General features: G+C 41.8%; 2 protein-coding genes across 3 annotated transcripts; one reads left to right on the forward strand and one right to left on the reverse strand.

The window, feature by feature from the left end:
* The first annotated feature begins 909 nt into the window (after positions 1-909).
* On the forward strand, positions 910-3021 carry LOC116709797 (nuclear factor 7, ovary-like). Its single transcript, XM_032548451.1, has 2 exons — positions 910-1218; positions 1290-3021. The coding sequence occupies exon 2, from the start codon at positions 1307-1309 to the stop codon at positions 2690-2692; it is 1386 nt and encodes a 461-aa protein (XP_032404342.1). The 5' UTR covers positions 910-1218; positions 1290-1306; the 3' UTR covers positions 2693-3021.
* Positions 3022-6312: 3291 nt separating this feature from the next.
* ippk (inositol 1,3,4,5,6-pentakisphosphate 2-kinase) lies at positions 6313-27165 on the reverse strand. 2 transcript variants are annotated; one of them, XM_032549981.1, is made up of 14 exons: positions 26934-27165; positions 19087-19146; positions 17880-17975; positions 17074-17140; positions 16877-16995; positions 15892-15981; positions 15167-15225; positions 14988-15060; positions 14680-14832; positions 14481-14601; positions 12854-12989; positions 12666-12768; positions 10127-10218; positions 6313-8963 (listed from the first exon to the last, which is right to left on the reverse strand). In XM_032549981.1, the coding sequence occupies exons 1-14, from the start codon at positions 27012-27014 to the stop codon at positions 8723-8725; spliced, it is 1491 nt and encodes a 496-aa protein (XP_032405872.1). In that variant the 5' UTR covers positions 27015-27165; the 3' UTR covers positions 6313-8722. The 2 variants fall into 2 exon arrangements, with proteins under 2 accessions (XP_032405872.1, XP_032405873.1); XM_032549982.1 differs by lacking the exons at positions 19087-19146; positions 26934-27165 and adding an exon at positions 18058-19045.
* Positions 27166-27376: the final 211 nt, after the last annotated feature.

A 27376-nucleotide genomic window follows, 5' to 3' on the forward strand; every position in this document is an offset into this window, starting at 1 on the left:
GGCCTACATATCCATGCCCAGGTCCAACCCATGTAAGGTCCCCGTACGGTACGCTTGCTAAGTCAAAGACTAAACCAACTGGACAGCAGACTAATGAAAGTTGGATTGAGTAAAGACATATCGAACGGCCAAGAATGGTACAAAGCTGAGGACATGGGGTGAGGCACTCAGATGTGGGCCATCAGAAACAAGTTGAGTCTTCCTTGAGCTAAATAGATTTCCAATAGATCCTGATCAAGGTAAAACTCAACATGTTTAGGAATCTCAGCACCCGTTGGATGGAGAGCTGAGCAAGTGCTAGCCTCTCAGAGTATGGAGTTAGGAGTTTAGTTCAAAAAACTGTTGCTCTGGTTTGTGAAGAAGAAGGTCTGGATCCACTGTTTCTCCTGGGTCTCAACACACTTCTGTCGACATAGGCAGAGCTTCATAAAACCTGTCACCACGCTGATGATATTTATCAGTTTAAATTGTAGGTTAATCTAAACTGTAGGTATCTAATCTATAGCTCTGAATAAACCAGTAAACTACAAGTATTGTCTTGCGGTTCTTGCTTCTAAATATTTGGGATGGTATTGAAGTAACTAAAGGATGAAGAACACCAGTCTGAAGGAAGAGAACAGTGGAAGAAGATGGCAGCATTGACTTAAGAAGATTATCCTGAGAGTTCAGTCAAAGCTGAATGACTGCAAAGAAAGACAGTACAGTGGACCTTTCAGATTTGGTTTGGTTCCATTAGAAATTTAGAACCTACTTCCTGTGCTAAAGATCACACTGTTTTCCATCATCAGCTGCAAGTTTAATAAATAACTTGAGACAAAATTTGATATATATATTTTTTATATATACAAACTAATTTCAGTTCACAAAACCTATGTTTTGATGGAAATCAGAATCATACTTTTAGATGTTGCAAAGTGCGGAACAATTTATTACATTTTTGCGGTTTGAAAGAGCATTTCTTGTTTTCTGAAACTGCAGAAAAACAGGAAATTCTATAGAGGGCACTACATCTTTGTCTCAAAGTCAAAACAGCAGGAAACAGTTTAGAGAGAAAAAAAAACTAATCGAGAAAGCACACTGAGGATCACTTGTTTCACAAAACCTCTTTACCTGTTCAGAGCAAACTAACGCTGAACAAAGAGAGCAGAGAGAGAGCAGGGAGACTGCGACACTGAAACAGACGCCTGCAAAAAGAAAAATCAGGAAATCAAAGTGAAAGTAAGTGAATGATGTTTCTGCAAGATGAAAACTGACTTCCTGGTTTAACGTTCTGTCTGCTGTGTTTTCAGCTTCACTCAGAGACAAAATGGCTTCCAGATCAGAGGAGGATCTCTGCTGTCCGGTCTGTCAGGACGTCTTTATGGATCCGGTTGTTCTGTCATGTAGCCACAGCTTCTGTAAGGAATGTCTGAAGAACTGGTGGAGAGAGAAACCAGCAAGAGAGTGTCCAGTTTGTAAGACCATATCATTCACCAAAGATCCTCCAGTTAGTCTGACTCTGAAGAGACTCTGTGAATTATTCTTAAAGCAGCGAGACCAAAATGTTTCAGAGGGTCTCTGCAGTCTGCACTCTGAGAAACTCAAACTCTTCTGTCTGGACCACCTGGAATCAATTTGCTCCATCTGCAGAGATTCAAAAAAACACATCAACCACAGATTCAGACCCATCGATGAAGCTGCTCAGGATCACAGAGAGAATCTGAAAACATTTCTGGAGCCTTTAAAGAAGAAACTGGAGCTGAAGAAGGAAGTTAAAGAAAAGTTTGATCAGACAACAGAACACATGAAGGTCCAGGCCCGACACACAGAGAGGCAGATTGTTGAGGAGTTTAAGAAGCTTCATCAGTTTCTAGCAGAGGAAGAGGAGGCCAGGCTGGCTGCACTGAGGGAGGAAGAGGAGCAGAAGAGAGGGATGATGAAGGAGAAGATGGAGGCTCTGAGCAGAGAGATAGCAGCTCTTTCAGACACAGTCAGAGCCACAGAGGAGGAGCTGAGAGCTGAAGACGTCTCATTCCTGCACAACTACAAGGCTGCAGTGGAAAGAGTCCAGCGCTGCCCCCTGCTGGAGGATCCACAGCTGCCCTCAGGAGCTCTGATAGACCAGGCCAAACATCTGGGCAACCTGGCCTTCAACATCTGGAGCAACATGAAGAACATGGTGACCTACACGCCTCTGGTTCTGGACCCAAACACGGCTGGGTCAAGACTCTTCCTGTCTGAAGATCTGACCAGTTGGACAGTAGGAGAGATGAAGAAGCTTCCTTATAATCCAGAGAGGTTCAAGTCATGCCGTTCTGTTCTGAGCTCTGAGGGTTTTAACTCAGGGAACCACAGCTGGGATGTTGATGTTGGACACAGTGAAGACTGGATGCTTGGTGTGTTTGCAGAATCTGTCCAGAGGAAGGGAGACATAGAGTCTGGATTGTTGGTTTTAGGGTTCAGTAAAGGTAAACACTCAGCATGTTCTCCATCAGCTGCTTTCACATTTCTCTCAGTCCAGAAGAAACTCCAGAGGATCAGAGTGAATCTGGACTGGGACGGAGGGAAGCTGTCGTTCTCTGATCTGGACACTAACACACACATACACACCTTCACACACACCTTCACTGAAAAGATGTTTCCATTCTTCAACACTCATGATAAAATAAAAATCCTGCCAATGAAGATCTCTGTGGTCAAACAGCAGCTCTGATCTTCTCAGCATGAAGAACACAAAGTCTAAATGAAACCATATTTATCAAATCACAAATCACATGACAGGTTTTCATGTTTACTTGAGGTACATCTCAACAGATTGCTAGTTGGATGAAACCATTTAGTTTCTGATTAGCACCAATAACTCTCAGCGTTTCTGTCTGACTTCATGTCTGCTGCTCCACAACATGGAAACATTCTGGGTTTAGTTTCTGTTACATAATCTTTTTGTTCATATGAGGTGAGAAGGACTTTGTTAAAAGGTAGAAACTTTTTTTCATGAGACTGGAAGTTGGTTTCAAGTGTGAAAATAAAAAGTAAACTGTTCCAGTGTGTCTGTGTTACTGGGAGAACTGGAAACCAGCAGCAACATACTCCACAGAGCTGTCGTCCTCCATCGAACATTTCTGCACTTTCTCCAGGAAGTTCTGGTCGTACGGTTCGTCTATCTGGAGGCCGGTCCTGACGCAGACAGAGACGTAAGAGTCCAGGTCTACCTGTAGGGACAGGTTTTCCTTCTGGTTCTGGTTGGCCGGGTTCTACCTGTCCTTGGGGAAGTCCTGCAGGTGTTGCTCCACTCGGCAGCGGAGCACCCAAACATCAGTAAATCAGGAATCAGTATATGGTACACCTGTGCACTAACCATGATGTCAGATCAGCATCTTGATGTGGCACACATATGAGCAGATTATCTTTGCTGAGATAATCTACTTTGCTGGATTATCTCAGCAAAGCAGAAGTGCTCACTATCAAACATTTAGACAGATTTGTGGACAACATTTGAAAGAAATGGTAATATTGTTTATCTGGAATGAATTTTAGATCTTTTGAGTCCATCTCATGAAAAATGGGAGCAAAAACAAAAGTGTTGCGTTTATATTTTTGTTGAGTGTATATGCTCCCACTGGCTCAGGTTATAACAGGAAATAAGATTAACTACCATAACTACGCAGATGACACACAGCTCTACATTATGATGTCACCAGGTGACCTTTGACCCCATCCAATCACTGAATAAATGCTTAGAACAAACTTTTCTCCAGCTGAACTGAAACAAAACTGAAGTTATTATTTTTGGACCTAAAGAGGAACAATCTAGAGTTATAGATCTAGAGTTATAGACTAGAATTATAGATCTAGAGTCAATGCACAGCTTCAGTTATTACAACTAAAACCAGCGATCAGCCCGAAACCTGGGAGTAGTGATGGACTCTGACCTGAACCTCCAGAGCCACATAAAGACAGTTACAAAGTCGGCCTTCTATCACCTGAAGAACATTTCCAGGATTAAAGGACTAATGTCTCAGCCAGATCTAGAGAAACTCATCCATGCGTTTATCTTCAGTCGTATTGATTATTGCAACAGCGTCTTCACAGGTCTGTCCAACAAATCAATCAAACAGCTGCAGCTGATCCAGAATGCTGCTGCTGGCGTTCTGACTAAAACCAGGAAGATAGAGCACATAAACTTAAAGACCCTCCACTTTAAAACTGGCTCCCTGTAGCTCAAAGAATAGACTTTAAAATACTGTTGTTAGTTTATAAATCACTGAACGGCTTAGCACCACAATACATTCAAGAACTGCTGTTGTTGTATCAACCTTCTAGACCCCTCAGGTTCTGGTTCTGGTTCTGGTTCTGCTCCCCAGAACCAAATGAGGAGAAGTAGTATTCAGCATCTATGCACCACAAATTTGGAACAAACTTCCAGAAAACTGTAAAGCAACTGAAACACTGACTTCCTTTATATCTTGACTAAAAATCCACCTGCTTAGAATTGTATTTGAAACAATCAACTACGAATTTAATGATGGCATTTGACTTAATGTAATGTATTGATTGTTGAGTCTATGTTGCATGATTTTGTGTTTTTTGTGTGTGCGTTTGTTATGATGTAAAGCACTTTGAAATGCTTTGCTGCTGAAATGTGCTATACAAATACAATTTGATTTGATGATTGATTGATTAGCTGTCATGGCGATCCGGTGTTCTGACTATCGTCAGATTTTCCTATCGTAGCACAGGTAGATAGCCATATCTTTCTATTCGTGCTACGCGTCTAAAACTGCTGTTTTAGACTAAACATGAAAACTGCTGCCGTCATGTTTACAAACCAAAAACTACAGCGTGTTGTGTTAGGGTAGGACAGGTTTATGGGTAGCACAGATAGTTAGAACACCCGTTTGTGTCTGTATCTGTTGAAATTTTGGTTAAAACATGTTTGTTCTTCATTCAGTGAATTTACTCAGTGGATTGAGAATCCCGAAATTTTACTCAAGTAAGAGTAGCAATACTTCATAATAAAATAACTCAAATAATAAAGTATAGCATACTCCTCCTAAAAATACTCCTAAAAGTATTTTTTCCTCAGAAAAAGTTACTCAAGTAAATGTAATTAAGTGAATGTAACTACTACCCAACTAAAATCCCACCTGCTGACAAAAATAGAACTTGCAGTGTCTACTGCCTACCTGTGAATTGGTATGATTACAGCACTGCTGTATGAGCAGGTCAGTAAATAAAATCAATCTGTGCAGCTGTAGCTGTAGCATATTTTACATGGGGTGGAGGATAGCTTCCATCCAGAAATCAAACACACACAAAAAAGTGTTTATAATAAAGTATCAACATTCATTATCCATTCTGTCTTCTCTTTGTTTGACCCCTGACCTCCACTGCTTTGCTGCTGAAGGGTGGATCAGATTGGAGCAAACATCATGGATCATCGATGATTCTAATGAGATCAGCGTCTTCAGATTAAAGGCTGAGTTACAGTTGCTCTTTTGACAGGAAGCGTTAGTTTATGCTTGACGCGCAGATTGTTGCAGTATTCTCCTGAAAGATAGGGGGCAGTAAACTACTTTACAATCGGAAACCTGGTGAAAACGGGAAAGAAACGCTTGATGCCACATATCCAAAACGGCTGTGCGGGGTAACACAAACATGCAAGAACGGTTGTGTTTTAATCAGAAGTGGACAGAGTATCCAGAAATTGTACTTGAGTAAACATGTGTTGAAGTAGTGGTAATCTTAAGTAAAAGTAAAACGTATCCACCCAAAAAATGACTCCAGAGTAAAATAGTATCTGGTAAAGTCCTACTCAAATCCTAAGTAACTGCTCAAATTATTAATCATTTAATATTTTACATATTACATAATCAGATGGACCAAAATATAAAGTTAAGTGGAACTTTTGATATTTTAATTACGAAAATGAAAATAATCCATATGTAACAAAAAATAATCCGGCAAAAGAAATGTTTTCTAAAGCAATTTCTCTCAATAAAAAAAATTATGAAACTTTAACAAAAGCTGCATGTGTCTGTACCTGATGAATTTTTGGTTAAAACATATTTGTTCTTTATTCAGTGAAGTTACTCAAAGTGGCTGGAAAATCCAGAAATTTTACTCAAATAAAAAGTGGAAAAAAACTCAAAGTGCATTTTTTTTACTCAAGTAATTGTAACCGGTCACAACCCAACTCTGCTTAAGATTAAACATAGAAATCTGAAAATTTGACCTTAGTGAAGCGGTTTTTATACAGCGGTTCCCCAGTCAGCCTGCAGGGGGCGCTGCTAACCCTGAACCAGACAAACACACAGAGAGCAGACAAACCAGGGTTCGGTCCGGTACAAATGTTTATTCTGATACAAAGAGCGTGACTGTGACGGCAGAACCAGCGGAGCTTGTTGGTTCAAATCTACAAAAATAAAATGATTTCAGTAGAAAACACCAGACAGCTGTTTGGCCTTTACATCCTCAGAGTTTCTGTTGCTTTGATTTCCAGTCTGCAGGAATCACAGAGCTGATGACCTATGACCCTCAGCGAATGGAGGCGCTCAGGCAGCCGGCCAATCAGGTTCCAGCTCAGATTTTTAAGTTTCAACAGGAAACTGAAGCTAAATGTAACTAAAAATCTTCAGATTTCACATTTTTATCCAATTTTCTGAACGTTTAAAATATTTTTTAATTTTTTAACATAAAAATCTCACTAAAACTGTTCATATGTCATTTATTTTTAACATTTATTTTTTCTTTTTGTATTAAACAACCTGAACGTTCCCCTTTGCTATCATCGTTTGTTAGTTTTCAGAAATAGTCATCTTTTCTAAAAGCAGGGCTGTAAAGTTTTCACACCCCTGTTAAAGTCACTTCCTGCAGTGGCGAGACGTCGAGCGGTGAAAGTTCTGGAAACATTTAATGTGACATTTATCCTGGAAAACCTGCATGAATACGTTTTCACACCCTCAATCTAACCGTCTTGGTTTCAGGGAGTCATTCTGCCTGCTTTATAAAAGTTCTCCAGTCTATTCTTCACTCGCCTCTTCAGCTCATTGATTTTCAGTCTGGACTTTAACTAGGCCGTTCTAAAACTATGTAGTTTTCCTCCCATAGAATAATTCATTAAATGTTCTGACTGGATGTTTGGTCTCTAGGAGATGATGGAAAATAAAATCCTTCAGTTTTCTAGCAGATCAGTGTGATGTGCCCTTCTCCTGACTGATACCTTTATACCGTCAGACCCTGTGGAACATGAGCAGATGTGAGGAAGATCCCAGCTGAACTTTACTTCAGGTTCATCAGATTCACCCGAATGCTAGAACTGGACCAGAACCTGCTATTTGGAGGGTGTGTAAACTTGACTGGGTTGTTACAGATTTATTGGTTCTGTTTTCCCCACTAAGCGGTTAGTTTGTGTTCCAGGTGAGTCTTTCAGGATAAATGTCACATTAAAGGTGAATAAAGTCGGCTTTACCCTCACAGGAAGTGGATATGTTCACAGGAGTTTGTAAACCTTTGGAGCGTCTCAGCTTCATCATCAGATCGACTTTATCAACATTGTACAGTTTATGAGCCGTAACCTGAAAATCCTCCCAGTTGAACTGGAACGTTTCCAGTCTGCGGCACCGTTCAGACAGGGCACATCCAGTGATCAGTGAGCGGTTCCAGTGAGGACACACTGCTACTGATTGGCAAAAAGAGAGCGCCTTCGACAGGAACCAAGGTCAAAGGTCAGCGGTTTCTCTGAAGCCGTTGCCGGCCGGTCCAGCAGAATCTGTCCAGACCTGTTGAACGGGTCGGGCTGCAGGGGAACGCAACCTGTAACAGAATTAGCTTCCTCAACAAACACACCATCACCGTCCTCCAGAACCGGCACCAGCCATGTTTGGCACAGAAACCAGCAGGTCGGAGGTCAGATCGGACCTTCACAGCAGAGTCCAGGTCAGCCGAACGCTCTGAGTTCTAGAACGATTCTGAAGGGGTCCGGTGGGACTCTGGAGCAGCTTTCAGTCCAGAAATCGGACCTCAGAACCTTCTGATATCCAACCGGTCCTCATTTCCTCACTACTTCTTCTCTGTTTGGATCAGCGGTTCTCCAGAACCTCCATAAGGTCCTCCAGGTTCTGTTGGACTGAAAAGGACTGAATATCAGCCAAAGTCCAAAAGAACCGTCTGGAAGACTTGCAGAACCAGAACACCCAGAACAGAGAGAGGAAGGAACCGGATCAGAACCTTTGAATGCTGCTGTTTGTTTAACGTCCAGACTGAAATCTGTTCTGGCTCTAGTGAGCGGTCCGGTCCAGTACGGCACAAACAGAACCAAACCCGCTCTCCTCAGTCGCTGGGAGGTTCTGGCTCAACCCGAAGCTGGACCCAGTAAAAGGCTGTCCTGTTGCTGCCTGACAGTAAATTCCTTCCTGTTATCAGTGGAAACATCAGAGGTTCTGTCCCAGCTCTGTTGGAGCCCGGATACAGCGACCAGAATCAACCGACCCAGGAGGTTCTGCTGGTTCTGGTCGGGGTCAACCGACCCTTTAATTTGACCTTTTAAAGCGTTTCAGCAGACGCCTGCTGACAGTGTTTGATGATGACGACCTCAGAGCATCAGAGCCCGTTGCTATGACAACAGCTTCAGGAGAGGTCAGAGTGAAGCTGCGAGTTTGTGGTGAAGTAAGACAGAACCGGCGCTGGGTTCCGGTCAGACTGCTCTCTGGGCGGTGATCTCTTGACCTCAGAACCGGTCCGTTCACACAGCCTGGAAACGCAGCGCCCGCTCCTCCCTCTCCGCCGCCAGGATGCTGGGCAGCGGCGGCAGGGAGCTGTTGGGCAAGGTACCGCCCGTCCTCAGGTAACAGGAGACGATCTTCTGGTCCAGACGCAGCTGGCGGGGGACGCTGTCCAGCGGCTTGGGGTCTAGATCCAGGACGGAGACGGAGGAGGAGAAGGCCTGAGGTCTGAAGTCCCTGAGACGCTTCTGGGAGGAGAGGCTGTGGAGGAAGAGGAGGGTTAATGACGATGCTTTAACTTGCTGTCCATAGCCACCACAACGCGGTAGAACCGTTATAAATGAAACCGGGAGATGTAGAAATTAATAATTTAGCGCAGTGCGCCACAGCGAAGGAAAAGTAACGCAGAAAAGCCCTGAAGAACAACCCAAAACTATTTTCTTTTTTCTTGCCGTCTGAGTCGGCTACGGTACAAAAACACACGTTGCAGTTTTATGTTTCCATGTTGTTTATTTTGCGATTATTAATAAGAGATCGCTGTGGTGGCTAATTTGCCGCAGCAGTAGTTAAACTATCACAGCGGTGGTTGATTAGCTCATTTAAACACCTGCTCTACTGATCAGTCTGAGTTGGTGTGGGGTTTTTTTTTACTCAACCGAAACACGAAGAATTTGCAGAACCTTCATATGTTAAAGTGGTCAGAGTAAAGCTAGCATAACTGACCTTTTTTTTTTAGCATAACCGACTAACTTCCATCTCCCTTGCTATTATATAGACCTGGTTCTGCAACGGGTCTATATAAAAATAAATATAGATGTGTTTTACTTGAGGTGCAACAATACTTATATCTGTTATGAACCGTTCAGTACAATGCTCTTGGTTCGGTAAGCACTATACAAATTTTTTAAAATTATTTGATCAAGAAGATGCGCTCCGTGTTGAAGGCTCAATGGCTCTGGGTTCGACTACTCCACCTAGGCTGCATTATTGAGCGCAGATCCACTGAGCATTCAGGCTAGTGAAAGGCTAACTAGCTGCAACATGGCTACTGCCTCTACTATACCTGATATCGAAGCTCCTCCACCATCATCATTCAGATCTGCCGTTTGGAATAACTTTAGCTTTCATGCCAAGTCGTGGACAAAATTGTTTTATGTGTATTAAAAAAAAACCAAAATTGAATCGTGACACTAAAGCACTGAACTGAACTGTGAATTTTGTGTATTGTTGCACTCCTAATCAACTAAACTATCTGTATTCCAGTAGCTAAAAACCAGTTGCGTTGGACATAAGTTTGTGTTCATTCTGTGAATGAATAAAATCACTCAGATCAATCTTCATCATTAGAATTAATAAATCAGAGAACATTCAGGCTACAGACTAAACGCCTCAGCTTTGATTTAACAGACAGACTAAGGTTTTACTCTTCATCATCGTCCTCTTCCTCACTACTGGGAACCAGCGTAACCATGATGGAGCAGTCCTTAGCTGTCATGGCGATCCGGTACTGATGGACCTGCAGAGAAAAATAACAGAACTGGATTAAAACTGACTGAAAAGCAACAGAAAACCTGAGAAAACTATTTGTATCCTGAGTGTCTGAGTTTTACTTCAGGAACAGACAGAGTGGATCTAAGTACTGATGACTTACAAATGTGATTAAGTTATTTTATTAACTAGGACATAAAACCAATCGGTTCTTACTAATTTTTACAAGATTGAACAGCAGGTTGATGGTGTCATCAGTTATTTATCAGAAACTAAAACCAGCCACCGATCTAAAAACTAAATAGAACCTTAAGCATAAAAAAACAATGTTACTTTAGATGTGAACTTTGCTGAGGTCAGCTGATTATTCCTAAATGAGAAGCAAGATGACAAATCAGTTTATTCTACTGTCTTTATTACAGTTTCTGCTCTGATCAAAGGTTGAATTCTAGACTCTGGAGTGAAGCACGCCTCAAATACAAGGAACATCACAAGTTCATCAGATTTAAGCTCCGCCTACGACCCAACACACTTGAACCAAAGCAGGAAGCATCTTGTGACTTTTGGTTCGTGCAGAGAGACTCTGAGGCTTCAAGCTGCTCACACTGCAGGTGAGTTGGACCAAAAACACTTTGAGGGAAGTTAGTAGAGGAGGGAGGGAGCCGTGACTGACTGGACCTTCTGTGTTTTCAGCTTCACTCAGAGACAAAATGGCTTCCAGATCAGAGGAGGATCTCTGCTGTCCGGTCTGTCAGGACGTCTTTAAGGATCCGGTTGTTCTGTCATGTAGCCACAACTTCTGTAAGGAATGTCTGAAGTACTGGTGGAGAGAGAAACCAGCAAGAGAGTGTCCAGTTTGTAAGACCACATCGTTCACCAAAGATCCTCCCTGTAACCTGGTGCTGACCTCAGGAGCTCTGATAGACCAGGCCAAACATCTGGGCAACATGAAGACCATGGTGACCTACACTCCTCTGGTTCTGGACCCAAACACTGCTAATCCAGGACTCCAACTGTCTGAAGATCTGACCGGTTTGATTTATGGAGAGGAACAGCAGCTTCCTTATAATCCAGAGAGGTTTAATGACTTGTGGTGTTCTGTTCTGAGCTCTGAGGGTTTTAACTCAGGGAACCACAGCTGGGATGTTGAGGTTGGAGACAATGAAGACTGGGAACTTGGTGTGTCAGCAGAGTCTGTCCAGAGGAAGGGAGACAGAGCATTTGGCTGGTTGGGTATCGGGTTATATGAAAGTAAATACTCAGCATGTACTCCATCAGCTCCTCTCATATTCATTTCTGTCCAGAAAAGACTCCAGAGGGTCAGAGTGAATCTGGACTGGGACGGAGGAGAGCTGTCCTTCTCTGGCAGAGAACGACAAGATGTTTCCATTCATCGCCACTGATAATATAGTAAAAATCCTGCCAATGAATATCTCAGTGATGAAACAGCAGCTCTGATGTTCTCAGTATGAAGAACGTAAGTTCAAATTACAGCTGCAAGCAGCCTCATACGGCCCTCGCAGCTCTGCGCCGCCCCGGCCTCATGGCAACCACCACCTATCATAAACACTTTCCCGCTCCCGTCCACTAGGGGGCGCATTTGACAAATCTTCCAAATAGACTCAATGCGAGTCCAGCAGCATCCTGTAGGCTGCTGGACTTCCTGTAGGCACACATTATGTGTGGTTATCAACAGTTAGTGAATGCAGTTTCAATCTGAGATCACAAACAGGGTGAAACAGGATAATCTTCAGTATTTTCTCTGTGTTGGGTGTAAAACATGGCTGTCAGAGACATCTCTGTACGTCTTGGGAAATTGTAGAAGTGTTGTGATGTTCATGCCTCTACAATAAACTAAGGTCAATGCGCAGGGTGTTTTGAATGTTGCCAGGTGGCGCTGTTGAGCCATTTCTATTGCGAGTTTTGCAATGACCTTAAAATACTTACATTTCACGCAGGCCTGATGTGACCGTCATGTTTGGTGAGTGTTCAAGCATGTTCTCCAAAAACCCAGTTTATTTGACGGAAGAATCATCATAATAAACATTATAATTACAATATTCCTTCACCGCGCTGAGCTTAATAAAACCTTATCGATCAGAGCAGACCAATAAACACTGCAGAAAAAAACTCTGAGGTTTTCATTCTATCGTCTCAGCAGGTCTTTAGTTGAATGAAACCATTTAGTTTATCCTGTGGTGTGGAGAAAGTCTATAAAAAAACCTAGAACATTGATCTGGAGGATAAAACTGTTAGTGCTGGAGTGTTTGACACTTAAAATCTGTCCAGCATCAATAAAGAGTTTCTGTCTGACTTCATCTCTGCTTCTCATCATCATGGAAACATTCTGGGTTTAGAACATTGTTGTTGATCTTTGTTTAAAGAGCAAAACTGGAAGTTGGCTTCAAGTGTGAAAATAAAGAGAAAATTGTTCCATTGTGTCTGTGTTACTGGGAGAACTGGTAACCATCTGACCTTGGCAGCAGCGTACTCCACAGAGTCGTCGTCCTCCATCAAACATTTCTGCACTTTCTCCAAGAAGTTCTGGTCGTACGGTCCGTCTATCTGGAGGCCGGTCCTGATGCAGACAGACAGAGATGTAAGAGTCCAGGTCTACCTGTAGGGACAGGTTTTCCTTCTGGTTCTGGTTGGCCGGGTTCTACCTGTCCTTGGGGAAGTCCTGCAGGTGTTGCTCCACTCGGCAGTACAGAGGATAAAGTCCTTCGATGTCCAACGAGTCCAACATCTGAGTCTGAAGGATTCTGGACAAAATGTTGTTGGTGGGTAAACCTTGAGATCCTGCATCACAGAGAGACAGGTTCATTAAATCAACCTGGAAATGGTTCTGGTTTCAGGTCCGGTTCCAGAGAATTTCATCAGAAAGTCTGCTCCTCTGTTTTATCTGTAACATCAGGACCTGGAAGATGCTGCAGAACCAAAACCTTTGGAGGAACCAAACTAAAATCTGAACTAAACTCCTGTTTGAAACGTCTCGGACCAGAACCAAAGGTTTTGTGGTTGAGCTAGTCCCAATGTGCATCAGGTCTATACTAGCATGTTTATCTAGTGATTCCAGGTAATCTGATAGTGCCCCAATTAACTAAAGAAACTAACTTCATAAATTATTTCATTAATAATAAATTACTTAACATAACTGTTACTAATTGCGTGTTAAAAAACTGGATTCCCTGTCAAAAAAAACCAAACTCTTCTTCCACTCTGTTGTTTCCATTCTGACAGGTACGTTTGTGTTGCTTTAATAATAAATTTGGAAAATCCACAGCATATAAAGAAAATTCACCTTCACCTTTGAACAGAACACAGATTTCTCTACAAATAAAAAGTAAAACTTTGTTTCTAGGTGAAAGCAAGATGACACAGCAAAGCCCTGATGATCGCCTCGTTACCAGACTAAATTCATTCCTGTTAGACATTTTGGGAGCATTATTGGCTGTTTACGTCACCATGGTAACTCAAAATGCTGGTAGAAGTGAATGCACACATCTCAAGTCTGAGCTGCATGTTTTGATATGCATATCGTTTGGGTTAACGCTGAGGTTTGCTCTGCAATAATCTTGACAGAAGATCAGAGATGAAGAATAACAGGTGTCTCCACGTATTGCCATGGCAACGCTGACCCATATAATGCATTTCTGAAATGTATGAATCAACTCTTACAGATCACACATTGTTTCCAATGTTAACTGTTGGTTTGATCAATGTTGATTTTATCTTGTGATCATACTGATTGTGTTTAAAATTTAAAGTTCAGAAAAACCAAAACAATAAAAATAATCTGCTTCAAGCTGCAGTCTGTGACTTTAATAAATCAATTATTTTTTAGTAATTTATTGTATGAAACAGATAATATGTGATAAAATCAGGCTCCTCTGCCTTCTCCCAGTTCTCCCAGTGCTAACTAGAAACAACCAATCAGAGCCTGGAGACTTTGATTGACAGTCTTAGGCTGTCAATCACAATCTTGTGCAGCGCTGCTCATTCTCTGCAGCTAGCATGGCCTGTTGTGAATGCTAAGGACTAGTTAGCATGGCCACCGATGACGGTGGATAAACAATTTTCCTGTAGCAGTGAATTGTTTCTTAAGGATGATTGACAACGCTACGACCCGCCTCTGGGCTCTGATTGGTTGGTTTTGGTGCATTTGTTCAGATGGTAAGTAGGGAGGTGGAGGAGATAAATTTAACAAATATGTAAAAATAATTTTTTAGAAATGTTACACTCTGCAGTTTTAAAGGAACAAGTTCTGATGATGTTTGAGAACAAACTGACCGTGGCGAATCCGCTCCCTGTTAAACAGACTGGCCTCGCAGAAGCTCCGCCCCTCTCCTGTCCTGTCGGTCACCTGACCTCCGTCTCCTCCTGCAGCGCTCAGCAGGGCGTTCCCCAGGACCTTCAGACACAAAACCAGCTGTTAACGCAGACCAACACCAGCAGCTTCAGGCAGAGCCATACTGGACCGCTGCTTCACCTGTATGAAGTCGTTCAGGACGGCTTTGGTGGTCATGTGACCGTTGACGCGGTTGTTTCCACGCAGGAAGTAAGGTCTGAGGTGATGCAGCAGAGAGTTTGTGTCGGGCGACTCGTCACTACCCTCCTTACTGCTGTAGATACACTGACCACCCTGAAACCCAGAACCAGCTGTTAGTCCAGTTGGAATAAAAACAAAACACAATCAGTAAAGTTAGCTGGAAACAATAGAAGAAAACAGCTTAAAAACATGATTTATTAAAACACGAAGGACCAGGAACATCAGAGAAACAAAGTTTGGCTTCATACCTTAAATACTTTGAGGTTATTCTGAGGTTCTTCTATCAGGTGTCTGATGGCGAAGTGCATTCTCTGTTTGTTTCTGCACAAAAGAAGAAGAAATCAGACTGCGACAGAATGCAGAACAAAAAGACGGGACGGTTCCCTGAAAACCCATGGGACAGCGAATGCATCGTCAGTGAACTCACCCTGAGAACAGGTCCAGGGGACAGTACAGGCTGCGTCTCTTCCACTTCCCGTTGGCCACCTGAACAGGTGAGACCGAAACAGCAGAGATGCTGGTGAGAAACCAGAACCAGAACAGAACTCTAACTGGTCCTACTGGTCCAGTGACCTGGTTCTGCTCTGCTCTTTAGCTGAAACATCTCTCCTGGGCCCCTGGACATTATTTAGTTTTTCATTTTTTCAGAACTCTGATAAGTGGATAATTGCTTCTTCTTTTGTTTTTAACTCTAATAAACCTTTTAAACTAAACTCAGTCATTTTATCTTCAACATCAGATTCAAATGTTCTGATGCTCAGCTGGTTGTTATTTGCATCTTTACCACTAGATCTCAGCATTCTTTCAGAACAGGTCTTGTGGTTTATTGAGGAAGATGCAGTAAAACCTGTCTGACTTCTGTCAGGAGGATTTTCTGTCCATCAGAGCAGAATGAAAGATGATCTGAGGACGTTCTCCATCTGACAGGAGAAACATGTTTACATTCTTCTGGAGCTTTCCTCAGAGGAACCAGCTCAGAAACAAACAGAGCAGCTTTTGTTTTTAGATCAGAGTGATACAGCTTTGCATTCTGCATGTCTCAGAACAGAGGCGTTGATTCACCACAGGCCGAGGCAGATCAAACATCAGAGTGTGTGTGTGTCTGTCTGTGTGTGTGTCGGGGTGTGTGTGTGTGTGTCCTGCAGGCTCTACCTTGTAGTGCTGGTGCATGCAGTAACGACACACTCTGGTCTTGATGTCCTTGCTGACGTGTTTGGGGGACGGCAGGAAGCCACATTTAGGCTGAAAACAGAATCAATCAAATTTATTTGGAGAGCCCATTTCGTCAGTTCAAAGTGCTTTACATCACAAAAACACAAAAATACAAAGTCATAAAAACAACATACAGTCAACAAATGAAGCATTAAATTTAGTCAAGTGTCAGCAGTAGAGCAGAACCAGAACCAGAAGACCTAAGAGGTCTGGAAGGTTGACCCAACAGCAGCAGATATTAAAGCCATTCAGTAGCTTATAAACTACTAACAGTATTTTTTTTACCCCTCCAGGGGGTCTTTTGTGTCCCTTATATGACAGCAGGCTGACAGGAAACGGGGAAGGAGAGGGAGGAAGACATGCGGCAAATATTGTTGGGTCCGGGAGTCGAACCCGTGACGGCCGCTTCGAGGACTCAAGGCCTCCTAATATGGGGCGCGCTATCCACTACGCCACCACGGCACGCCCTACTAACAGTATTTTAAAGTCTGTCAGTAGAAGGACTTTAGAACTGGGTGATATGCTCTATGTTCCTGGTTTTAGTCAGAACACCAGCAGCAGCGTTCTGGATCAGCTGCAGCTGAAGGACTGACATTTTAGTCAGACCTGTGAAGACGCTGCTGCAGTAATCAATGTGACTAAAGATAAACGCCTGGATGAGTTTCCCTAATGCCGAGACATTCGTCCTCTGATCCTGGAAATGTTCTTCAGGTGATAGAAGGCCAACTTTGGAACAGTCTTTATGTGGCTCTCAAGGTTCAAGTCAGAGGTCAGCCTGATTGCTGGTTTCCAGCTGTAATAACTTAAGTTGACTCTAGATCGTTCGTCCAAAGATAATAACTTCAGTTTTGTTTCTGTTTAGCTGCTGAATGACGCTCCGACCCACAGAGCGTCACTCTGAGGGAAGCATGGCGGCGAGTCGCACCTTGATTTCGATGCAGAGGGGCGGGGTCGGCGTGGGCTGGTGAAGGGTCGGAGACGTCAGGTTGGGCAGACACAGAGCGCAGCCGCTGTAGATGTCCATGACTTTATCACAGCGCCACGCTGAAACAGAAACACAGAGTGTGGGTTCAGGTCCTGATCAAGGTCCAAACGGGCCCCCGTCGGGTTCTGAGGTCTCACCTGGCCTCTGATGCTGAATCTTGATGGATAACTGTCGAACGAACTCCAGCGGCAATCTGACCACTTCCTGCAGACCAAATAAAGACACAACACTTCAAGTTCAACATCAAACTGAACTTCCACATAAATCTGATTTGCAGCATCACTGAGCAGCTTGATGTCGTCAGTCAGGGTGTACAAACTTTTTACCATGTGAGTCAAAATTATTCAGGCTGAAAGCCTCAATGGTCAAAATACAACAGAGTATTAGGGCAAGACTAGGAGATATCTTTAAATTAACAGAGTAAAATCATAATATTGCCAGAATAAAGTCGTAACTTTAAGAATAAAATCATAATTTTAGGAGAATAAAGTCATAAATCTAAGAGAATAAAGTTGTAATTTTAGGAGAAGAAAAAGTAATATTAGGAGGATAAAGTCGTAATATTACCAGATTAAACACAATAGATGATGCATTTTTGACCCTCCTGGCTCAGGAGAATCAAATATGCACATTTTCTAACTGCTTACAAGGGGCTGCAGAAAATCAGCCCACGGACCACAAAAGGCCCCTGTGCCCCACCTTGAACACACCCACAGATCTGAACCATAACCAGCCGGATGATCTGCTCTGTCTCGTTAAACAGATAACTTTTGTTATCTGTTTGATAACAAAAGTTAACTAACAAAAGTTATCTAAACAGGACTCTGTGGACTCTTCCAAAAATAATGACAGTTAAATCAGTTTTCACTGTGAAATTAGGGGCTTTTTATGTCTTTTCTTTTTTTTAATATGATTGATGATTTGTAAAAATTGTGCATATTACCCCACTGTGGACAAACTTTTCCCCCAGCAGGCAGCTTATGACATTGGAGGTGAAGTCCACGATGTTCTGGATCTGCCTGAAGGCCTGCTCCGCCGTCTGCAACACAAGATCCTGCTGTCAGTGCTGGCGTCAAACCGTCCACCAGGGGGCAGAGCCACCTGTCCCCCGATGACCTCACCCGCAAACGGCGCTCCAGCCGACACCAGGCGGGTCCGGCAGAACATGAGAAGGATAATGAAGGGAAATGAGGTCTGATGAAAGTAAAATCAGCGCCGGGCTTCATGCAAATAAAGGATAAGAAGAAGAAGAAACACTGAACTGCAGATGCAGCTGCAGAGAAACTGGAACTGAAAACTGTTTCCGTTTCAACTGAATGTTCTGGTTCTGCGGGTCAGAACACAGTCGGAACCAGCGAGCCAGGGATGGGCATTCATCATATTGTTTATTATTTATCGTAAAAAATTTTGGTGTCACTTTATTTGAAGGGATGTGCAAAAGAGTGACAAAACTCAAGTCACCTCCAGTTTTGTTAAGTTCTTGATACATAATGACAAATAAAAGATCTTATATCATCAACATGAAGGACTCTCTATGAATGTCTATTATTTTTGTCAAGAAGTGCTTTTTGGTAAATAATGACCATTTTAATGCAAGGTTGCATTAAAAGTGTCAATTTTGCATGAAGGGAGGTCATCTGCAAACTGTTTTTTTATGTTTCTTTTGGAGTAATGGCTTCTTACTCGCTGAGCGGCCCATTTTGGATCAGAACCCGTCTCTTCCTGATCCGTATGATGGTTGGACATTTGCATCATGTCTTTCTTTGCTATCATACTTTGAACAGATGAATGAGGCTCTTTCAAGCATCTAGAAACTGGAGGTGAGTCTCCAATAACTTATATGTCTCAGTTAACCAATCAGAAGTTTCCAAAGCCGTGACATCATCCTCTGGGCTTTCCCTCATTAGTTAATGAAACAGTAATCATTTTGTATGTAAACTTCAGAATAAAATAATCTCTGACATTTTCTCTTATGATTGAGGCTTTTAGCTAACAGAAATATTTTGTTGATTCTGACATGAAACCAGAGAAGTTTGTTCTGATTCTGGTCTGTACAACAGAGACAGATCTAGCATTTTGGAACAACATGAACAAATCAGAACTTTCCAGAACAAAGTGGTTCTGATCAGAAGAACAAACAGCAGCTTTACCTGAGGAGGGTTCTCAGAGTCTTCTGCTGGATACTTGAGGAGACGTAAAACTCTGCAGTGCTGCAGGAACAGAGAGAAGTCCAGTTAGGATTCAAACATAAGAGTCCGACTCTCATCAGCAGAACCAGCCTGAAGCAGCAGAACCGTTCTTCTAAACGCAATGAGCCTGATTTATTTTACTACAGATAATCTTTCAGCCTCCCTGCAGCAGAAAGAAGACAGTACTGATCTGGTTCTGGTTGGGTCCTGTTTCTGGATGTTGAGCAGGGCTGATTTGGGTTTTGTCAGCTCTAGTGGCCTTTATTTGACAGTTGTCAGACAGGAAAGTGGGGTGGGAGAGATTGACAAAGGTCAGGGGGCAAAGGTCATAGGGCCGGGACTCTAACTTGTGACTGATGCCTCTAAACAAATTCAAGCTCTGGGTTTGGTTGAAGTGAACTTTGATTTGATTTGAATGCATATGTGAGCACCAACTGGACCAAAAGCAGGAAGTGGACTACAGTGCAAGGCATTCTGAGTAAGAAGACAACCAAGACAAATGTGCTAGCCTAGAGCTAGTAGAAGAAATGAGTCGTGGGAAAAAATATCCTCCTACCGCTAAAATCTGACACCACTCCAATTTCTGCATTTGATGCAGCGCCTCCGCAGGCGAGGAGGGGAAGAGGTTGCTCAAAGGGTTTGGCTGATTTGACTCAGAGCAGAGAAAAAGAGAACCACAGCAGCTGGAAATTGAGCAGATGTTGCACCTTTGGTCTCAAATCAAACCAAATCTACCGGACTATCAGGAGCAATGTCCCTTATTTGTTGTCACTCACCAGGATTAGAAACTTAACAGTTACTGAAAAACACAACAAAATAATTAAAAAACAACAAAAAGAGGCTCAACAAATTTTGAGTGACTGAGTCATTGCCTATTTGGGTAATTTAGTGTTATAAAACAATAAGTGCAACCAAGAACATCTATAAGAACTCATTCATCCTAAATGCAATAATGTTCCTGAGTTGTTGACCGTTATTCAGACGTGATATTGTGTCCATTGCTGGTTTGTGACTCTGCTGTGAGACTTTTTATTTTGTAATATTTTTCACCACCATGTGAAGCCAAAGGCAAATTTCCACATGCATTTGTGGACAATAAAGATCATTATTGTTAATAAATCATAAAGTTTAACAGAGAGATCCTGACTGTCCAGCACCATGGACAGCAGCCTCCCAAAGGGTTAAGTTACTCCGGACTGATGATGTCCGCTGTAGACGGTCAGTCACTATTGGTCTTTGTCACCATTTGAACAATTTTAAAAATCCCATTATAATATTTTATTTCAAACATAACAAGGAAATCAGCCCAGCCAGAGAGTTTTAGGCATTTTTCCAACAAAAACTGCCCTCTGGGTAACAGCATCCTGCGTGACTTGAATACATAATTAAGTCTTAGCACAGAATAATGTCCTAACCTGCTGACAGGTTAGCAGCTCAGCTGTGTTGTTCCTTTTCATCACAGCTTTGACTTCCTCATTTGTTTTTTAAAAACACCAACCAGATGTGAACAGTGCTTGAGTTTAGGTACTTGCTGACACCAATACCACGTCAACAAGTTGGTACTTATACGTCACACAATAACTTATGAAAACAAATTTATTTTATTTAGAACAGCTCCTCTTTTTAAGGCAAATCATAAATGGAGAAATACAGATTGTTTCGCATTTGAAGAGCATTGAAATACACGATAAATGCGACACCGTTCCGCTCCCATCAGTCGCACAAGCTTGATGGTGGCAGGACGTGGATTATCTGTTCAGCTTGTAGAAATCTGCTTTTATTAGAATGACAGCGTAATGCAATTAAATGTCATTAGGATTTTAATAATTTATGGGTAAAAATAAATGACTTTTTTTTTTTTGACACTGTTAATTAAAATGACGGACAACGAAAAGTCTGGCACGACTTTGCTCCAAACTACAGACACTTAACTAACTTCTCCGCTCTCCTATGTATTTTTCTGTTTTTCTGGAGGATCAAGAAATAATTTATTAGTGTGGTACCACCACCACCTGGTATGAAGTGCAGCTTAGCTTTGAGCTCAGCACAGTGCAGGAGGCAAATCCAGCAGAACAGGTAGCATCGGCTTGGAGGTTGGTTTTTACAATTAGCCAAGTTCAACAAACTAAATGAAAGCTGATTTAGCTTTTTTTTAGACGTTAAACAGGCATAGCATTGAGTATATAAATAAATGTCTGCTAATCAAACTCACCCCTTTACTTAGTCCCTGCTATGCTAAGCAAACAGCTTTTCTTCTTAAATATGTTTTGATATTCTCCTTGTGGCGTAATTAAAATGTCTAACTCCATTAGACAGTATGGCTGAAAAACGTATTACGATAGAAGGGTTTTATATCAGTTGATTTATAATTATTGATTAGCTTACTGGTTTTAAATGTCTGCCAAACTGATGGTCTGACCTTTCCGGTTTTATCCACAGTTTTCACAACATGCAGTTGTTTATTTTTAAGCAGTTATGAGGCACATTGGCAAAACATGAAACTGCTGCTGCGAGAGTTACTCAACGAGTTGTTGCTAGGTAACCAAAGAGTGAGTGAGTTGGTTGATTCCACACCATCCTCGATTGAGAGAGGATGAGCGGATAAAGCCTCTGCCTACATCTCCCAGGATTCTGTGCGGTTCTGAATCAAAGTTCAGTGCTGAGTCCATTGATACTGATCGTGTTTCTATTGCAATATATCTTGTTATTGACTTATTGTCCAGGACTAAATTCCATTGCCGAAAAATATGCAGGTATGTAGGTTTATTCAGAGTATCTGCCTTCTACTCAGGGTTTGTTAACCCAGATACATTGAGATGTGGTTTGTAAGATGACTGAAGGTAACCGTGCAGGTGAAAGGTCTGGTATTGTTCATCATGTCAGGTCTATAAGGTGAAATGTTGGTGATAAACATAGTGGAAAAACACCAGCAGCAGAAGGCATGTCTGACATAATCCCATCCGGAGCGCCGTGATGGAGCATTTCCAGGCGGATCCTCAGGCAGGTTCTGACATGTACGCCCGTTTTACACACAAAGACCCGATTTCACAACACCTGGGAGTGTCATGGGAAAACCTGGACCTGCAGCTTGGGGCTGGATGAGGATTCAACACCACCAGAAACCTGCTGGGAAAATGTTCCCAGAACAAACATCCCAGTTTAACCCTACTGGAAACCAGTAAGCAACACAGCTGGAGGTCCAATCAGTTTAGAAACAGCCAGGTAAATCCAGATAAACGCAAACTTTCTCTTCCTGAACTCTTTGTTCTCACATTAATCACCAGCAACACAGCATAAAGAAACCTGACTCCAGGTGAGATTCACCTGGCGTAAAAAACAAAAACAGAGAAACTCTCCAACATGAAGCTAAAACCATCTGCTGGGACGTAGTTTCACACCGAGCCACCCGGCCCCAACTTCCTTTCTCAGGAACTAGTGGTGACTTCAAACCTGGGCCTAACGGGCTCACATCCCACTTTCACAACTCCACTTCTTCTTTTATTTCATTTCATCTTTTATCCATCCATCCATCCATCCATCTTCTTCCGCTTATCCGAGGTCGGGTCGCGGGGGTAGCAGCTTCAGAAGGGAGGCCCAGACTTCCCTCTCCCCAGCCACTTCTTCTAGCTCCTCCGGGGGAATCCCGAGGCGTTCCCAGGCCAGCCGAGAGACATAGTCCCTCCAGCGTGTCCTGGGTCTTCCCCGGGGCCTCCTCCCGGTGGGACGTGCCCGGAACACCTCACCAGGGAGGCGTCTAGGAGGCATCCTGACCAGATGCCCGAGCCACCTCAACTGGCTCCTCTCGATGTGAAGGAGCAGCGGCTCTACTCTGAGTCCCTCCCGGATGACTGAGCTTCTCACCCTATCTCTAAGGGAGAGCCCAGCCACCCTACGGAGAAAACCCATTTCGGCCGCTTGTATCCGCGATCTCGTTCTTTCGGTCATGACCCAAAGCTCATGACCATAGATGAGGGTGGGAACGTAGATCGACCGGTAAATCGAGAGCTTCGCTTTTTGGCTCAGCTCTCTCTTCACCACGACGGACCGGTACAGCGCCCGCTTGACAGCAGACGCTGCGCCAATCCGCCTGTCGATCTCCCGCTCCCTTCTTCCCCCATTCGTGAACAAGATCCCGAGATACTTAAACTCCTCCACTTGGGGCAGGACACCCCCCCTGACCCGGAGAAGGCACTCTACCCTTTTCCGGCTCAAGACCATGGCCTCGGATTTGGAGGCACTGATCCTCATCCCGGCCGCGTCACACTCGGCTGCGAACCGCTCCAGCGAGAGCTGCAGATCACGATCTGATGAAGCCAAAAGGACCACATCGTCTGCAAAAAGCAGAGATGAGATCCTAAGGCCACCAAATCGGATCCCCTCAACACCTTTCATCTTTTAATATTATTTTATTTCATTATTATTATTACTATTTCTTTTTACATTTCTAACAAATACACTCATTTATTTTTTTTAATTTTGTTTCTGTTTTTTTTTTACTTTAATAACTTTACTTCTATTTTGATGTTATTGTTTATATTTACTAATTTTTGTTATTATCCTTTGCTACTTATATATTTTTAAACTTTACAACTTCACTTTTTTAATTTGATTGTTTTTATTTACTATTATTATGTTTTGCGACATATTTTTTTAACTAACTTCAATTCTTCAACTGTGGTTATGCATTTATTATAATTATTAATTTATTTATTAATGTTTTTTATTAACTTCTAACAGGTTAGAGGAGGACCAATATTGTCATCATTAAAAATAAGCCGAAATATATATATATATATCTTGATGAAAACATATGTATAAGAAAAATAAATATATTTCTGCTTTTATTTTTACTTATGTCAGTTTTGATCCTCCATATATATGAATACAACACCTAACTAAATGCAAATTAAGGTCTAATTCTGGCCTTTTAAAGCCAGAAACAGAGAATGTTAGTTGTCAGGTTCCTCAGGTCTGAGTTCAACGAAAGCAGCCGGCTGTCGGTCCATTTGTTTCAGAAACAAATGGCCGCCTGGTTTCAAACAGGCGTGAGAAACGCAGCTCATGTTAGAGCAGCGTTCCCTCATTGGGTCCTCAGGCACAACGCTTCGCATGTTTCAGATGTTTTCTGAAGTGAGCTGCAGGAGAGAAACATCCAAAGCACACAGGACCGTTTCCCCTGACAACCACAGGGTCCAGTTGGGCCACAGGGTAGAACAGGATTACATCAGCAGGGCGCCAGTTTGTTGAGAGGGGCAAAAGAATTTTATTTAAATTTTTTTTAATAAATACATATTTTGCCAACATTGTTACATGAAACTCAGTGGCCCATATCACATGAGTTGCAGTGATATTTGGGGATTTTTAGGAACATAAACGATATTATGAATTTAATGTTTATCATATTTTTGTATTCTATTGTGATAACGATAAAAGCAACAATAACAACTTTTTTTATTGTTACTTTTTTAGGTAACTTTAAGTGGCATATGGTGCATTCATAGCTCCAAAAACACAAATATTGTAATATGCTTCATTGGCCCCTAGTTACATAAAGTTTTATTTGTGTCACTAAACTGATCACATTAACCGCAATTAATCATATTTTCAAATTTATTGATACTCTCAATGAGAAAACTGTGTAGTAAAATTAACATAATTAACTGAATTTTATAACTACAATTAAATTTTTTATCATGTTAAGAAATTTATCCCGATAAATGATAGAAGATATCATGAATGCTAAATGCTACATGAAGATATTATATTGGTAAGGAGATTTATAGAATTGTAGTTTATTCTTTTTTATGTTTGTCTAAAAACTAGGATCAAAACTGACATAATTAAAAATAAAGCAGAAATATATGTTTTGTTTTTCTCTTTTCCTCATACGTGCGTTTGAAAGGGAATGTATCGAAGGTTAGGAACACGTTTTCATGAACGTGTCCCAAACATTTCCTCGAGACAACAGTGGTTAGAGGTTTTCAGCAGGAACATATTTCCTGTCAGTTAAAACAGAAGTAGAACCACAGTGTCTGTTTGAAACCAGAATGAACTTCAATCAGCTTCGGAGCGGGATTAAAGATGATCCAATTCAACCTGTTTGAACTTCAGAAACAAAAGATGTGAAAAATATAAAAAGCAGACTATTATTCCTGCTGAGCCCAATTTTACTACAGAGTTTAATGGGTTACTAAACATAACATGTTTAAATGCAAAACATTGTTCAAAAAAAGAGGAACAGAGGGATCTGAACAGCTCACTTCGCCTTCTAAACCAGATGGGCCAGAACCAGCAGGCACTTCTTTTTTTATTTTAATTTAGACACCATGAACTGTCAGTTAATCCCAGAACATGTCTGTAACTTTTAAACCCTTCTGACCGTGAATGCATCATAAGGTCCTTCATCTGAACAACAGTAGACGGACCAAACCGGTTCCCAATGATTCAGGTCCAGTTCTGATATGACTCATAGTCTTCTGCACTTATTGCTCAACAACATGGTCAGTCTCTGAACGGTTCCGACTGCTCAGACACACAAGAACCAGACCATAAAAAACACTCTATTGGGAAATAAATGTCGGTTTTAATGTCAGATAAAAGTAAGAACAGGCCTATTAAATCATTTCCATCAGCAGCTGATGGAAACACTGATGCTAAGTTCGTTAGCTTCCCAACAACCCCGATACTTTGGTTTTTTTAATCTAAAATATGTCAAACTCTCAATTAATCTGCCCGCTGACACATTTAAACAAGATTGTGATGTAATAAAATAAATAAAAGTGTTGTTATTCCGTTGTAAGAAGCTGTTTACATGACTTAACTAGCTTCAACCGTTACAGCGGACGAGGGTGAAGTTAGCCTTCGATTCGAAGCTTCCGTAAAGGGCTAGTCCACAGCTTTTAAAGACCCTAAACTTTCAAAAATCTGAAATACTTAAAGATTCCTGCATAAACATAAGAACTGGTGATCTGTCAAAAAAAAATCTCATTTATAAAACATATAATCTACTTGTGAAATATGATAAAAGGACAAATTTAAGTATGTTTGTTTTCATGAAACATGAGTCCAGAATCAACACGGATGTGTTTTCGAGATGGAACAGTAGATGTCAAATCTGAAAAGGCAACAGCAACTATTTAATACAGTTTCCAAGAATATTAAAGTTTTAATTGGCGGGTTCATGTCTGTCAATGTAACATGATGTTTAGTAATACTGAGTTTTGTATTAGAACAAAGAAAAAGCTACACATAAAAAAGGACTAAAATGTCAAGTTTACTAAAACTTCTGCAATGTTAACTTAAACAATAACTGAGCTCATGTTTGAAATATAGAAAATAACTTTAAGTATTTTCTTAAAGTAATTCTGAATTTTGCTTTTTATGTCAGGTGTTAGAGAAATAAACCTGGAGATTTAATTCTCTAAGATTATTCTCTTTTTCGAGACTCAATCAAATTTAAAGCAATTTAATACTTCCCAAGCAGTGTAGAAAAATTCTAAACAATATTTATTCCCAGACCAAATGTACTTAGTCTTAAGTTTGGAGGTTCTATGTTTGATCGAAGGCAGTTCTGAAGACTCTGAAATCACTATTTATAGAAATTTCAACAATCAAAATTAAGTTTGAGATAGTAAACGTTGCTTAGATGAAGCTATAATCAATGCAGAATATTTTTCTCAGCTTTGGTCAAACTAGTTGCTTTGGATTTTGTTGTAGACCGGATGCTCCAGGTTCCCTAAACAGTGAACTAGCCCTTTTAAAAAAAGCTTCGAATCAGACGCTAACTTCAGCACCCTTAGCCTATTTACCTGAACATGGGAGACCACCAGGCTCTTGTTTCCTTCTCCGTGGTATTTCCAGTCATTTTCATCCATTCTGTCCAGTTCCATCACACCGCGGAGAGCCGACCGAACTCCCGACACACACCACACAAGGAATCAGGACGGTGCAAAGCCCGGACCCTGCTGGCTGCTAGCGGCGGACCGACAGATTGACACCCGGTGTTCTGTCAAAGTCCGTCCCTCTCAGAACCCCCGGTTCCTCTCCGAACACGCCTCTGACGTGCTGTTTTTCTTCTTCTTCTTTCTGATTTTTACTGGCGGGTGACAGCTAACGTTAGGATGTCTTATCGCCATCTACTATGCTGGAGTGTGGACCAGAGTAGCTCCCTTCTAAATTCTTATATATAATCCTGTTTCCTTCAAAAATTTAATAACTGCTTTTTTATTTTATGTTTAATTAATATCTTATT

The sequence above is a fragment of the Xiphophorus hellerii genome, chromosome 20 (genome assembly GCF_003331165.1).
Source record: "Xiphophorus hellerii strain 12219 chromosome 20, Xiphophorus_hellerii-4.1, whole genome shotgun sequence".
NCBI classification, from domain to species: domain Eukaryota; kingdom Metazoa; phylum Chordata; class Actinopteri; order Cyprinodontiformes; family Poeciliidae; genus Xiphophorus; species Xiphophorus hellerii.